We start from the raw sequence: 14,914 nt of genomic DNA on the forward strand, positions 1-14,914 counted from the left end.
ATGACATTGCTCAGAATCTCTACCTGATAAAATATGATTCTAATTAGAAAATATTATCATAATTATTGGCATAAATAGAAAAATGAGCATTCATAACTTTTCCAGTACTAGAAATTAGGGCTGCACGATATTGGAAAAAACTCACATTGCGATATTTTGTTTTTCTGCTATATATATATTGCGATATTAAAAAAAAAAAATCACCAGATGATTTTATATTTTTCAAGTAAGTCTAACAGTATTCAGGTACAGAAATTGAATAATCAAATGTAAAATAACACTGCATAGTCTTCACTGTATAGCCTAAACCAAATCTAATAAATCTGTTAAATTTACATTTAGTCATTTTGCAGACGCTTTCATCCAAAGCGACTTACAATTGGGGAATACATAAAGCGATTCATCTTAAAGAGGCAAACAGTCACAGGAAGTGCTTGTAATACCAAGTTTCAGGCATTGTTCAAATAAGTACAAGCTAGAAAGGGAAGGAATAAATAAAGAGAAAGACAAAGTTTATTTATTTATTTATTTATTTTTCTCTGTGTTTTGTTTTATTAACTATAATAAGAAATTCTGAGTAAAATATTATTTAAAAATACTTACCCAAAATTGAAATTTCCAATATTTAATTTGAAATATAATCATTTTGTTACCTATTTTAATCTATAGATACTCCTTGCTTTCTATAAAAAAAAAAAAAAAAAAACTTTAATTACAGAAGATGTGCCAGAGGAAACTTGAGGGCCACTGGAGGGCCTTGGAGTTAAAAAGCTTGTAAATCACGGTTTTAAAGACATTTAATGGTTGGGCTTATGTATGGTTCTTGGCATCACTTCTACTCCACAGGAGTGTTAAATGTGGGAATAGTCTTACCCGCGTCAACTTGTTTGGTGAATCCTTGCCTCTTTCCTTCAAGGAATTGAGGATCTTTGTGGAAGGGACGTGCCACTTCGCCTCTGTGAAGAAACAGACTGAAGGATAAACATGGAGATTCCCAGAACATCTGACTGTCTAACATGGTTTCTAGCCGCTCCAAACTGGTCTGTAGATGGTGCAAACTGGTCTAGATGACTAGTCTTGAGGCTGGTAGACTTCCTTAGACCAACTACTAATCACCTTCAATATTCTAAAAACCAGACTGACTACAATAACTCGAGCTGCATGGAATAAAAAAATACAGTAACTGAGATTTTTCTGATAAAAATTGTATTTGTAATTTAAAATGCAAAAAACAAAACAAAACAAAAAATGTGTAGGGCTGCACAATTTGTCCCAAAAATAGTGATTCAATATTAATATGACTATGTAAAAAATAAAATAAAATAATAATAATAAGAATTATTATTATTATTTACTACTACTACTACTACTACTACTACAAGATTAAAAAATATTAAATGAAAAATATTACTATTCCCTGTAAAATAAAAAAACAAGTATGTTTAAAAAAGCTACAAGCCTGCTGTGTTTGTATGTAGGGTTACACAAAATGGCCCAAAATATTGTGATATATATATATATATTTATTTATTTATTTATTAATTGGTCTACAGAATAAATAACAATAATAATAATAGATAAAATATTAAACAAAATAAGAAATATTACAATTTAGTGTAAAATATAAACAAGTATTTAATAAAAATATAACAATACTATTATTATTATTATTATTTTATTGTACAGTACAATTGTAAAATTACAATTAAATACAAATTGTTAGTGTTTCTGGCTGTCTTAATTTCTTCATCTTTAAATGTTAAACCATCAAGTTTCTATTTTTTATAACAAGTTTGTGTGGTTTTATTCAGATGAATCAAGCAGCCCTAAAAATAACCTGTTTTTTTTTTTTCTTCTTCCCAGCATGTTACCACGTAATAATCTGCAGTATCCTTTCAGTGCAGTGGCTAATGTCTGTCTGCGCTTCAGTGTTGGGAAGGATCTGCGTGAAGCTGTGGATGTGTGAATGGCACCTGCAGAGCGTGTCCTCTCCAGCGTCGGCTCTCTCTCCCGCGGCATCTCCCCGTCTCCCAGCATGCCCTGGGCTTCAGCCGAGCGCTCGTGGAGCACAGGAGACTGACACCTGCGGACGAGACCAGCTAGAGCTCAGACTCAGGGGAACGGCCGAAATGACTTCGATCAGTCAAATGAGGATGATGAAAAGAGTTTTTTCTGGGATATGCAGAAATCTGCTTTCGTTGCAGTGCACAGATGTAGAGTTGGATTAAAACACCTCAAAGTCGCCACGTTTGAGGACACGCTAAAAAAACGTCCAGCCTTAATGGGATTGGTTATAGAAAAACATGGGTTATTAATAAGAATTCAACAAAGTCTGGTAATGAAATGTGTGAAGATCCTGTGGCTCACGTCTGCAGATGTTTATAGTTTTTGTCAATGCTGGACGAGACGTGTGACTTAAAGGGGTCATATGATGCTGCTAAAAAGAACATTATTTTGTGTATTTGGTGTAATGAAATGTGCCACATGTCACGTCACTTCACTTCACTTTAAAAAAATCATTCTGATCCTAAACTTTTGACCGGTAGTGTATATATTTATTGATGTATTTATTTTATTTGAGTTTTCCATTGGACCAACACATTAATACTAAATTAAACTAATAAACAAACCAAATTATTACTAAATAAATACTAAAAGAATAGCCTACTTGATAATGAAAATGATCAATGTAATCGTATTAACTGTATGTGTGTCATACGTCCAGCAGAATGAGTTTGTGTTACCCGTCGTATCCCGGCTGCTGGTTCCAGCTGGCGCTTGCGCAGGGTCCCGGGTCGCTGGAGGACGACTGGTTACTGGGTGAGCTGCGGTAGTGTTGGGACGCATCTCCTTTACTGCAGGACGAGATCTGAGGCTTCTCAACATCCTGAATGCTCCTGCAGCGAGAGGAACACACATTCTGAACAAACCGCGGATCAGAGAGGCAAGACAGCAGCGTCAGGTGACTGATCTGATTCACAGGAGTGTCTCCAATCAGACCCAGAAGCAGCTAATGCGCAGGAGACTGTGTGCGACATTCAGCATTGCTTGGTCTACCATGACATTCTCATCAACGTTGAGGAAAAGAGAAAGAAATGATCAAATAAAATAAAGAGGCATGGATAATTAGGCAACACACAGTCTCTTAACTGTTGCAAGCATCAATAATAATAATAATAATAATAATACATTTTATTCCATATTACACCTTTAAATGCAGCTTCTCAAGCCGCTTTACAAAGAAATAAGCAATATAAAAAAAAAAAGTTAAAAAAAAGAAAAAAAGAATGAACAAGCAAATTAAGACTATGACTAAGACTACAATTATTAATATTATATTTACTTCTACTATTATTATTATTTAATGTTATTGGCTGATTCATTAATTTAATTACTAATTGGACCAATACATTAAAATACTAAATAATACTTGATCATAATTAGGGTTGAAAAGGGGTGGAAAATTTCCGGAAACTTTCTAAAAGTCCCTGGAATATTCCAAAAAATCCTGGAAAGTTTCCAAAATTTCTGGAATATAAATTTACTGGACATTTTCCACCTTTTTGCAACCCTAATCATAATTATCATATATAATTTTAGAAATGTATTTATATTCATTAAATGATTAATTAGGTCAGTACATTAATAATAAATTAAATAAACTAAATTAAACTAAACAAGCAAACAAAAGTAATACTAAGTAAACACTCAAAATATTTGATAATAAAATGTTCAATATAATCTTATTAATAACTTTAACCTAAACTAATACTAACCGAATACTGAATGATATGATAAAAATGATCAATACAACTTTATTAACTGATTCATTGACTGGTTTATATGAACTGAATTATTAATTGGACCAATACATTACTAATAAATAAAATTAGAATATATACATGAAATGAATATTAAATACTGAATAATACTTGACTGTCAGTATCATTTTAATTAATTTGACTGATTGATTTATATTAACTGAAGTATTTATTGGACCAATACATTAATACTAAATTAAATTATAATAAATAAACTTAATATTAATATTGATCATAAAAATGATCAATATAATCGTATTAATATCTTTAGCCTGACATCAATAACAGTTTAAAACTTATTTAAACCTTGTTTTCTGCTAAATATGTTATTGCAATTAACCTTTTCCTGTATTTATTTGACATGTGGGCGAATGTGCATCTGGGTTTTACAGAAGATACGCACAGTATGCATCCTACAAATATAGTAAGATTACTATAGTAACATGCTATTTTGAACGTAACTGCAGTCCAGTCTATTCAATTGCACGTCCCCTCGTAAAAAGTAAAAAACATCTGATATTCCTGTTTTTTTGCTTCCTCTCGGCCGTCAGCTGCAGCAGATCTCATTCTCCATGCATACATCTCACACACCTTCCAGAACCGCAAAATACGAGGAAGAGAACTGCATGAAGGTGATTTCAGCTCGCCGACGTCAGTCTGAAGTCACAATGCACAGACCAGAATGCACTAATGACAGGGTTACTTTGAGCACCAACAATGCCTCTGGACAATATGCATGCTAGTATATTAACACATCACTGTGACAGATGCAGAAATGTCCTTTAACGCCTGTAAATATCTTACATTCATGCATGCAACCCAATTATTCAAAGGGACTTTTCATTGCATTCAAGGTAAACATTTAATCACTTCATGCATTTGAAAATGTGAGAGGTGTTTGCATGTGTGTTTTTAGTGTTAGTATTAGTGCATCACTAATAAGAGGGTAAGAGAGTCCAGTGGTGTGGCATTACACAGCTCTCTCCACATGCCGTCTCATAGAGGAGCTGGAAAGGTCATCAACACCGCGAGGAACAAATGACCACATTATAACAAACCATATTTGAAAGGCATATCGCCTGCATACCAAATACAGGAAGATGAATTTATGATCTGGGTCAGTAAGTTTGCCAGGAACACCGGAAATGCAACACAACACTTTCCAGCAGAATGTAAATTGTCAGTGCATGCTGAAACTGAAAATGCTGCATGACAATATATTTCACATATTTGTTGTTTTGTCACATATTTGAATAAATGTTCCCTTTATGTGAATCAGGTTTGTGCACTGCAAAAAAATCTTAATGAGTATGTTTGTCTTATTTTGCAGTTAAAATATCTTAAATCCTTAAAATCAAATGTATTTCTTCAAGAAGCAATTCTGCAAACAACTTCACTATATTTTCCAAAAGGAAATTATGTTTTCAAGCTCTAAAAATGAACACACTCTATAATGGTAGGCAGGATTTTGGAATGTTTTTTAAAGTCTCTTCTGCGCAGCAAGGCTGCATTTGATCAAAATACAGTAAAAACAGCAATATTGTGAAATATTACTACAATTTAAAATAACTATTTTAATATATTTATTTCACATATTGAATCTTTTTTCCCTTTACGTGAACAAGGGTTTTGCACAGCAAAAAATTCTTAATGAGTATTTTTGCTTTGTTTTCCAGTTAAAATGTCTAAAAATAAAATACATTTACTCAAGCAATTTTGCATTCAATTTTAAGATTTAAGATTTTTCATAGACTGTTTCTTGAAAATAAGTGTATTTTGTCTTACTGCACTGGTAGATTCTTTTTTTCCAGTTTTAATATTTTTTTATTCCGTTTGAAATCATGAAATTTGTACAATTTAATGTCAATTATAATTATAATTTAATAAAATTATATTAAAAGTAATTAAAAGTAGTCAGTTGAATTCGTAAATCTGTTAATGTGATTTTATTTTAATCAAATTCAAATTATATTATTTTTGGCAAACACACAAAAAATGCAGACTTCATATACAGTTGTGCTCAAAATTATTCATCCCCTTGGTAAATATGATCAAAGAAGGCTGTGAAAATTAATCTGTATCATCAATCCTTTAGATATTTTATTTTAAAAATTTACTAAAATCTAACCTTTCATTTGGAGAATAAGAATTTAAAATGGGAGAGAAATCTCATTATGAAATAAATGTTTTTCTCTAATACACATTGGTCACAATTAATCATTCCCTTTTATCCAATACTTTTTGCAACCACCTTTTGCCAAGAGAACAGCTCTGAGTCTTCACCTATATTGCCTGAAGAGTTTAGAGAACATCTGACAAGAGATCGGAGACCATTCCTTCATCCAGAATCTCTCCAGACCCTTCAGATTCACAGCTGCATGTTGATGCTTCTCCTCTTCAGTTCACCACACTCTTCTTCTATAGGGTTCAGCTCGGGGAACTGGGTTGGCCAGGGCAGAAGCTTGGTTTTGTTCTCAGTGACCCATTTTTATTTTGAGTTTGATGTTTGTTTGTGGATCATTGTCCTGTTGGAAGATCCAACCATGGCCCATTATAAGATTTCTAGCATGGACAGTCAGTTTTACATTTTTTATCCATTGGTATTTTATAGAATCCATTATGCCATCTAGCTGAACAAGATATCCAGGATCTCCGGCAGAAAAATAGGCCCACAACATTAAAGATCCAGCAGTATATATCATTGTACACATGGTACTTTTTTATCCCTGTGTGCACCAAACCCATCTTGAGTGTTTTAATTAAATTTTTTTTTGTTTAGTTTCATCTCACCATTGAACCCAGTTCCGTTTAAAGTTCCAGTCGTGTCTAGCAAATAAATATGCTGGAGGTGGTTTTTGGGTGAGAGCATTTTCTTCTCTAGTTTTTTCTTGAAACCCTCCCAAACAACATTGTTTTTGAGGCTTTCTGACCCCAAGACTCAGCTATTTTCTGCAGTTCTCCAGCTGTGATCCACTCAAACTCTCCTCCTCACCTTGCATTAGGACGATATAGACACACGTCCTCTTACTGTATTAGAGAAAAATATTTATTTCATAATGTGATTTTCCCCCACTTTCACTTTTATTTTTTTATATTTTTGAACGAAAGATCAAGTGGATAAACAATGCGGATTTATTTTCACAGCCTTCTTTGATCATATTTACCAAGGGTATGAATAATTTTGAGCACAACTGTATAAATATCAGTCTTTTTTGCACTAGTCTATATCATGATTTAAATATTCTGATTTATTCATCCAAAATTTGTCAAATTCGGTGACATTCTGCATTACTGTAAATTCCATTTTTATATTACTGGATTTTGCAATTCCATCTGCGTCATGGAAATCATAGAGCTCCACACATAAAATGTCAGAAAAGACACAATAAAAAGTTTCATCATGTCTTCATCCTACTGTATTTTTGCGCACTCTAACACCCTGAGATCTGGTTGATTCAGGAAGGCGATGGATTCACAGTTACACTCATCCAACTGACATTGAGAAAAACGCAAAAGCATGCATCTGAAACGGATGCGATACCTGGGTCCATCCGGCAGCTTCCTGTCGAAAGAGGTGCTGCGTGGGATGGCGGTCTGAGCGTGCTGGAGGATCTGCTGGCACGACATGCGATCGGGAAGAGGCTGGCCGCTGGTGGGCACACGGTGCCAGGTGGTGTTTCTCTTGAAGGGCGTCTTGTACTCGCAGGGCGTTCCTTCACTGTCCAACTTATACTCCACCATGGGGATGCGGTAGAGCTCTGAACATCCCCTGAGAGACACAGAGAGCAGAAAAAACGTCAACGGACATTAAGAAGATGCTTTGTTTTTTTTGGAATAACATGCACTGATAAAAACATCACAATAATCCACAAGTAATCCACACCACTCCAGTCCATCAACTAACATCTTGTGAACCAAAACCTGTGTTTGTAAGAAACAAATCTGTCATTAAGATGTTTTTAACTTCAAACTGTTGCTTCCAGCTAAAATACGAGTCCATAATACATAATAATGCTTCCTCCGGTGAAAAAGTACATCCCCTGTTGTTCTCTCATATCATAATCCACTGACATTTTTGTTTAGAATTGTTTTGGACTGTTTTTGCTTGTAAACATTATTTGATCTGTGTATATTTTTCTCCTGACTCAGATGAGACAACTTTGTTAATTGATGGACTGGAATCGTGTGGATTACCGTGCTTGATCTGTGCAGATTTCTCTCCTGATTCAGACCAGACTGCTTTATCACTGGAAGAAACATTATTATGGATAGAGGACTCATATTTTACTTCAAAACGTCTTAATGATGGATTTGTTTCTTACAAACACGGAGCTTTTGGCTTCTCAAGACATTAACTGATGGACTGGAGTGGTGTGGATTACTTGTGGATTATTGTGATGTTTTTATCAGCTGTTTGGACTCTCATTCTGACGGCACCCATTCACTGCAGAGCATCCATTGATGAGCAATTGATGTAGCCTAATGCTACATTTCCCCAAATCTGATGAAGAAACAAACTCCTCTAAATCTTGGATGGCCTGAGATTGAGGACATTTTCAGCAAAGTTTCATTTTTGGGTGAACTATTCCTTTACGAAAATAAACAGGACCAATGTTTTTAACTTGCTTCACTCCTGAAACATCAGTTCATCTTATATTTCAAACACTTCAACCACCTGTCATATACAGAGACTTTTCAACACATCATAAATTGCATTTATTCTTTATTTTGTAACTCTGAAATGCACGGGTTAAAGAAAATTAAATAGGTTGCAAAAAATGTTTCAATTACGTGAAATATTGCACACACGGCACAATGTTGAGAATTCATGATTCACTCCTTGCAGGGACTGAACTAGTTATCATCTGGTTACCAGTCCTGGAAAATGCATTTGCTATTTAAACAATGTGGTGCAGGACATGAAAATGATAACTGCGTGGGGCTGAAACTAGCAAAAAACACTTGTGTCACGCCAGGTGTATGATAGGGGCCTCTATGTTAAAACTGTCTTAAGAACTAGTTTGACAGCAGTTAACCTAGTTTACTAGCAGATAACAAAGTGGTTATCAGTCTTACTTTTCAGATTCGAATTGGACCTTTATGTGTAACTTTTAAAAAGTTATGACCATTCTTGCAGAAAAAAAAAAAATTAGACAACTATCTTTTAAGACTAGTCTAAGCAGTTTATGTATGTCTAAGTGCATACAAGTTACATTTATTTGTATAGCACTTTTCACAATGTACATTGTTTCAAAGAAGTTTTACATAAAATTATGTTTATAATATTCAAATTTAAAATATTAAAATTTTGCGATGAAATAATAAATCACACAGCAAAAATGTGCTTTATAGTTTATATTTCTTTACCTGAGTATACTTTATGTATGTGGATGAAATGGACATATATCCAACTTCATATAAAGAGTTGGGTAATAATATAATTACATTTTGCGACAATATAAAAAGTGACAATATCGTAAAAAAAATTGGATAATTGTTGAGAAAGAGAAACAAAGCTGGTAATTGATATATATTTTTTTTACATATTTGTTCATTTAATAGGGACAAAGTGTGCTAATAAACATCTGTGTTAAATAGAAAATATAAACATTGCTAATTTACATCCATAATTCATTAGTGACGATATACATATACATAATATCTTACATTACCATTTAATACCTTATTTAGCAACACAGAAGTAAACTATTTTCTTTGAATGTATAAATAACTAGAACTTAATGTAAAGTAAAACTGTTTGCACTACAAACCAGTGGGTTTACGATTAGGATAATAAATGAAAATAATACAATAAACACCAGTTTGCAATAAAAAAGCAGCATAACAGACTTTTTTGTACAGGTAAAATAATTAGAAGTGAATGACACTGGAAGCCTTGCACATTCAAGTTACTCCAGCTCCAATGCTAAAAATAAGGTGGATACAAGCGCTAGAAGGGAACTAGAAGACACACAGAAAAGCAGAAGCTTGTTGAGGTGGGTTTTTGGGTTGAAAGAAAAGAGCCTGAGGGTTACGAACACAGTCTGCTCAACAAAACGACAAAAAAAACCCTTCTGCAATTCAAGTCTGGAGCTATTGTCTGCATGGAGCTCTTGAGGTGAAGGGTTAACATAAGCAGCCCACAGGCTCGTATCAATTAGATGCAGAAGACAGGCCCAAAAATCAGACTGTGATTTCTGCATCAGTTTTAAACTGAGCTGCATTCATCAGCTACTTCCCCATTGCCCTCTGGATATCACTGACCTCGGCGTCCTCAGGAGGCCAGAGAACACTAGACGCTACGCTACACTTTCTGCCAGGATCTCTTGGCATGAGCAACAGCAATGCAAAGCATCCTCGAAAGGGAATTTTTTTTGACAGACAAATCCTGCCTGAATACATAAAAAAAAAACAGATCAGGAATAAATGAAAATTCTGTCGTTCAGATTCTGTATGACTTTCATCTGTGAAATACAAACAAGATATTTTGCAATGGAGAATGAGGTTTTTGAGCTATGAAAATGGGGGAGAAAATATGAGTTACTTTTTCAAATAAGTAACGCAAGTTACTTTGTTTTCCCATTTTTTAACTGACAGCTCTCCTGTCACCGTTGTGAGGAATTGGGAGTGAAGTGAAGAGGCAGAGACACTTATAAATTTCACTTTTGGTGTGAAACGGCCTTTACGGTGGCCAAAAACATAACTATTTTTTGTTATTAAAAATGAATAACAAGCCCAGCTCAGGTGACAAAAAGTAATGCAAAAGTAACGTAATGCATCATTTTTCATAAAAAGTTAACTAAATAATGCAATTAGTAATTTTTTTTTATAGACTAACACAATATTGTCTGTCAAAATAAAACTCGGAAAAAGTAACTTTCCCTAACAGTTACCCTAACTGATTTACTGTCCATTTTTAACAATTTAATGTGTCTTTATTGAATAAAAGTATGAATTACACACACACACACACACACACACAAACAGACACCCCTTTATTCAAAAGTTTGGGGGAACAGCTTATAAATAAAACTAGATTGAAATGTTTGTTTACAAACTTTACGTTGGCTTGAAAAAGTTTACGTTGGCCTAGCTAGAAAGTTTGAAAAAGTTTTTAAAGCTTGCAGTCTGAAAGTAGTTCGAAAGTTAAAATAGTTTTAAAGATTACATTTTGAATGTTTTCAAGGCAATACAGTCTATCAGAAAAACAGATAGGTATAGAACATATTGCTAGGGTATCTGGGATGGTTGCTAGGCTGTTTGTAGCATGACTAGCATGTTGCTAACATGTTTTTAGCATGATTACCATTTTACTAGCATGTTGCTAGCACAATTAGCATGTTACTAGCAGGTTGCTAGCATGATTAGCATGTTACTAACATGTTTCTAACGTGGTTAGCATGTTGCTAGCATGATTGGCAAGTTATTAGCATGTTTCTAGCCTGTTACTAGCATGTTGTTAACATTATTAGCCAGTTACTAGCATGATTCTAGCATGATTAGCATGTTACGAGCATGATGTTACCATTTTGTTAACATGATTAGCAAGTTGCTAGCATGTTTCTAGCATGATTAGCCAGTTACTATCATTTTGTTAGCATTTTTCTAGTATGATTAGCAAGTTACTAACATTTTGTTAACATGTTTCTAGCATGATTAGCAAGTTAATAGCATGTTGTTAGCATGATTAGCAAGTTACTAGCATGTTGTTAACATGATTAGCAAGTTACTAGCATGTTGTTAGCATGATTCTAGCATGATTAACATGTTACTAGCATGATTAGCATTTTACTGGCATGGTGTTAGCCTTTTTTTAGCATGATTAGTAAGTTACTAGCACGTTTCTAGCATGATTAGCATGTATACTTTGTGCACTTTGTTCATAGCTTTTTTAAGGAACAGACCAAAATTTAAGTTGTTTATGAGAACAGGGCGCTTTGCATAAGTTGAATGCAGTGGTGTGTTGAGGTGACTGATGTGAAAGGGGCTTTAGTTCTGGGATGCAGATGTCGCGTAAGTGTTTATCAATCAGCAGAAATCAAGCTAAATGCACATTCAAATGCATCCAGACATGCCGCTGGAACATTAGCCGCAGCTAACAGCATCGGCTCGTGTGTTTGAAAAGCCAGTCAACAGAAATGCATTTACTGTACATCACTCACAGACGCAACATAATGAGAACCAGTTGAAAAGAAACGTAAACTACTGAACCGCAGCTTTGGCGACCTGAGCATATGAGATATTGAGTGTTTACAGAATAAACAGGTCAATCAGCTTCTTCTAGTTAATTACGTGTTTTCCCATTAAAAGCTGAATAATATCCAAAACTAGTGTAAAACAATTCACAGCATAAGCCAAAGGCAGTTTAAAGAGCACGCTAAAGCTAATGTGTGTATCTTTCCACACGTTTATCAAATGTTTTGCTTCACTATTTACATCAACTTCCACACAGAACAAAACATTCACATTTTCCACATCAAAACCTGAAACCTCTGACCTGCACTGACATATGGAGAATAATCGACAGCGTGTGAATGTGCCGAGAAACACGAACCCAACTGCATTTAGGTGGAAGCTCTTTCAGATTCAGTATGTTGTTTTAGAAACACACTTGATCCCACACGTCTAACCAAGAGTTATTCCTAACATTAGAGTTTTTATCCAAGAAAAAGCATGTTAAGCAAACTCTGAGGGCCAGTTTTCATCAGAGAGCTCATGCAGTACAGGAGCGTTCGCACTGCTGCTCAGATTACCGAGCGATGTTTTCCACGGCCGCCCGCCAAGATCCACACAACGGCCGAGTCAGTCCTCTCACACTATACTGCCGGCATAATGGAAAACTAAAGTGTGGGATATAAGATACTAATGAGCCTGCAAAATGCAATAATGATCAGAACTGATTGACATTATATAGCTTGTGAAACACCATATGGACAAATGTGCTACGGAGTATGTAGCAACACTTCATATGGGCAACACAAGGTCAAATCTAGCATGCAACATTTCCTGATGCTGCAAAAATTGCATTAGATCTTCAAACTAAAGTATATATAAAATGTATCAAACTGATTAAAATAATATAAAAACAATTTATTATTTAATAATATCTCATTTTATCTAATAAATAATAATAAATAATTTGTAATGAAGATTTATTAATGTTATATAAAAACCATTAATATACCATATCTACTATAATTTTATCAAATAATAACAAAATATATTATAACAATTATAATTGCAAATAAAAATTAGTATATTAATATAAAATATAATTAAGAATATAGTAAAAATAAAATTTGTAAAATTAAAATTGTAATATAAACAGGGGCGCACATACGTTTTTCAGCCTGGTTCTCATATGAGAACCTGGAGATTTGGTTTGGTCCTCACACTGCATATACTGTTACCCATTAAATTGAACTATAAAAAAAATTATAATATTGCACTTTATTTTTTTCGTTTTTTTTTTTAAATAAAATGTATAAACTAAATAATAAAGTGTGATAATACTGCTATATTTTAAAATTAAAGGGAAGTATTAAATACAAATACAATTACTTTATAGTAAACTTAAAAATAAAATGTTAATATTTACTACTTCTTTTTAAAATTTTCATCATTTTCAAACTTAAAATCAGCAGGCTTTTATTTTGGCGGGTTGCCGGCAAAGTAAGTATATGCGCTTCCGGGTTTGGAGCTGCTGATTGAAGAACGTCAGTGAATGAAATGTCACAGTTTTGCATTGTGCTTTGAAAAAACGGCAGCGGATAGCCTAGATGCTTATGCTTTCAGTTTGAATAGAAATCTTATACAGTACAGTTTGTCGATCTAAAATGGTGATTGTGCATTAAAAGCAATTAAGTCAATCATGTCGGTACGCAAATGCGCTGTCAGAACTTTATTTACACAGCGCATTTTTTTGTTTTGGTCGCGCATGCGGACCTGCGTACCACTTAAGTGCACCCCTGAATATAAATGTATATATGCATTCAAAATTTCTGGTCATTAAGATTTTTTTTTTTGAAATAAATAAATTTTATTTAGCAAAGATGCGTTAAATTGATCAAAAGTGGCAGTAAAGATATTTATAATGATACAAAGGATTTCTATTTCAAATAAATGCTGTTCTTTTGAACTTTCTGTTCATCAGAGAATCCTGAAAAATAAAATGCATCACAGTTTCCACAAAAATATGAAGCAGCACAACTTTTTTAAACACTGATAATAATCAGAAATGTTTCTTGAGCAGCAAATCAGCATATTAGAATGATTTCTGAAGATCATGTGACACTGAAGACTGGAGTAATGATGCTGAAAATTCAGCTTTGATCGCAGCAATCAATACCATTTTACAATATATTCAAATAAAATACAGCTATTTTGAATTGTAATAATATTTCACAGTTTTTTACTGAATATTTAAAGGGGTCCTATTATGCTCTTTTACAAAGTCTTGATTTTGTTTTGGGGGTGTACTAGAACATGCTCTCATGCTTGGTGGTTCGAATAACACATTATTTTTCACATAATTTACATTTACAATACCTTTCTCCCCAGTCTGGCATGAACGGCTCGATTAGTTCCGGGTTTGATGAAGACCCGCCTTCCTAAAAACGAAATGTGATGTGATTGGTTAGCTGTCCCAGTGCGTTGTGATTGGCGAACAGCTTAGATGGTGTTTCAGTACTGCCCCGCCCCTTGCCAAAGCAGCAAGCTCCGTCTGCTCCGGTATAGAGACAGAGCGCATTTGGGCCACGCCCACACCGGGGGGGGAAAACAATCCAACGCTCTCCATTGACTTTGTATTGCGGGAAGCCAGAACTATGTTTTTATAAGCTGTCGACCCCCAAAAAATGAGTGTTTAAGCGTTTTAATGCGACCATTTTTTCTGCCTGTGTGACTAAATTTTGTGTGCGGTCACACTGGCGCGGCGTAGGGGTTGAACGACTTCTGATTTTTTGAAGTCGACTTTTATGTGATGAAAGTCGAGTCGAAGTCGACTAGTCGCTGATGACGTCATTAATGAACAAATAAGTCTGGAGCTGTGATAAACAGCTTGTGCACAGCTATGGCATATGACACAGCGCTGC

At 34.3% G+C, this 14,914-nt stretch overlaps 1 protein-coding gene across 1 annotated transcript in view; it reads right to left on the minus strand.

Annotated features, from left to right (window-relative positions):
- LOC107666899 (signal-induced proliferation-associated 1-like protein 2) overlaps positions 1 to 14,914 on the minus strand; it is a 109,350-nt gene that overhangs the window by 57,106 nt on the left and 37,330 nt on the right. The window contains exons 7-10 of the mRNA XM_016458413.1: positions 7,363 to 7,590; positions 2,745 to 2,897; positions 1,974 to 2,083; positions 874 to 956 (exon numbers count right to left, since the gene is read on the minus strand). Coding sequence (XP_016313899.1) covers positions 874 to 956; positions 1,974 to 2,083; positions 2,745 to 2,897; positions 7,363 to 7,590 — 574 coding nt within the window. The remainder of the gene's footprint in view (positions 1 to 873; positions 957 to 1,973; positions 2,084 to 2,744; positions 2,898 to 7,362; positions 7,591 to 14,914) is intronic.

Source organism: Sinocyclocheilus anshuiensis, unplaced genomic scaffold (genome assembly GCF_001515605.1).
Source record: "Sinocyclocheilus anshuiensis isolate Anshui unplaced genomic scaffold, SAMN03320099.WGS_v1.1 scaffold1535, whole genome shotgun sequence".
Classification (NCBI taxonomy): domain Eukaryota; kingdom Metazoa; phylum Chordata; class Actinopteri; order Cypriniformes; family Cyprinidae; genus Sinocyclocheilus; species Sinocyclocheilus anshuiensis.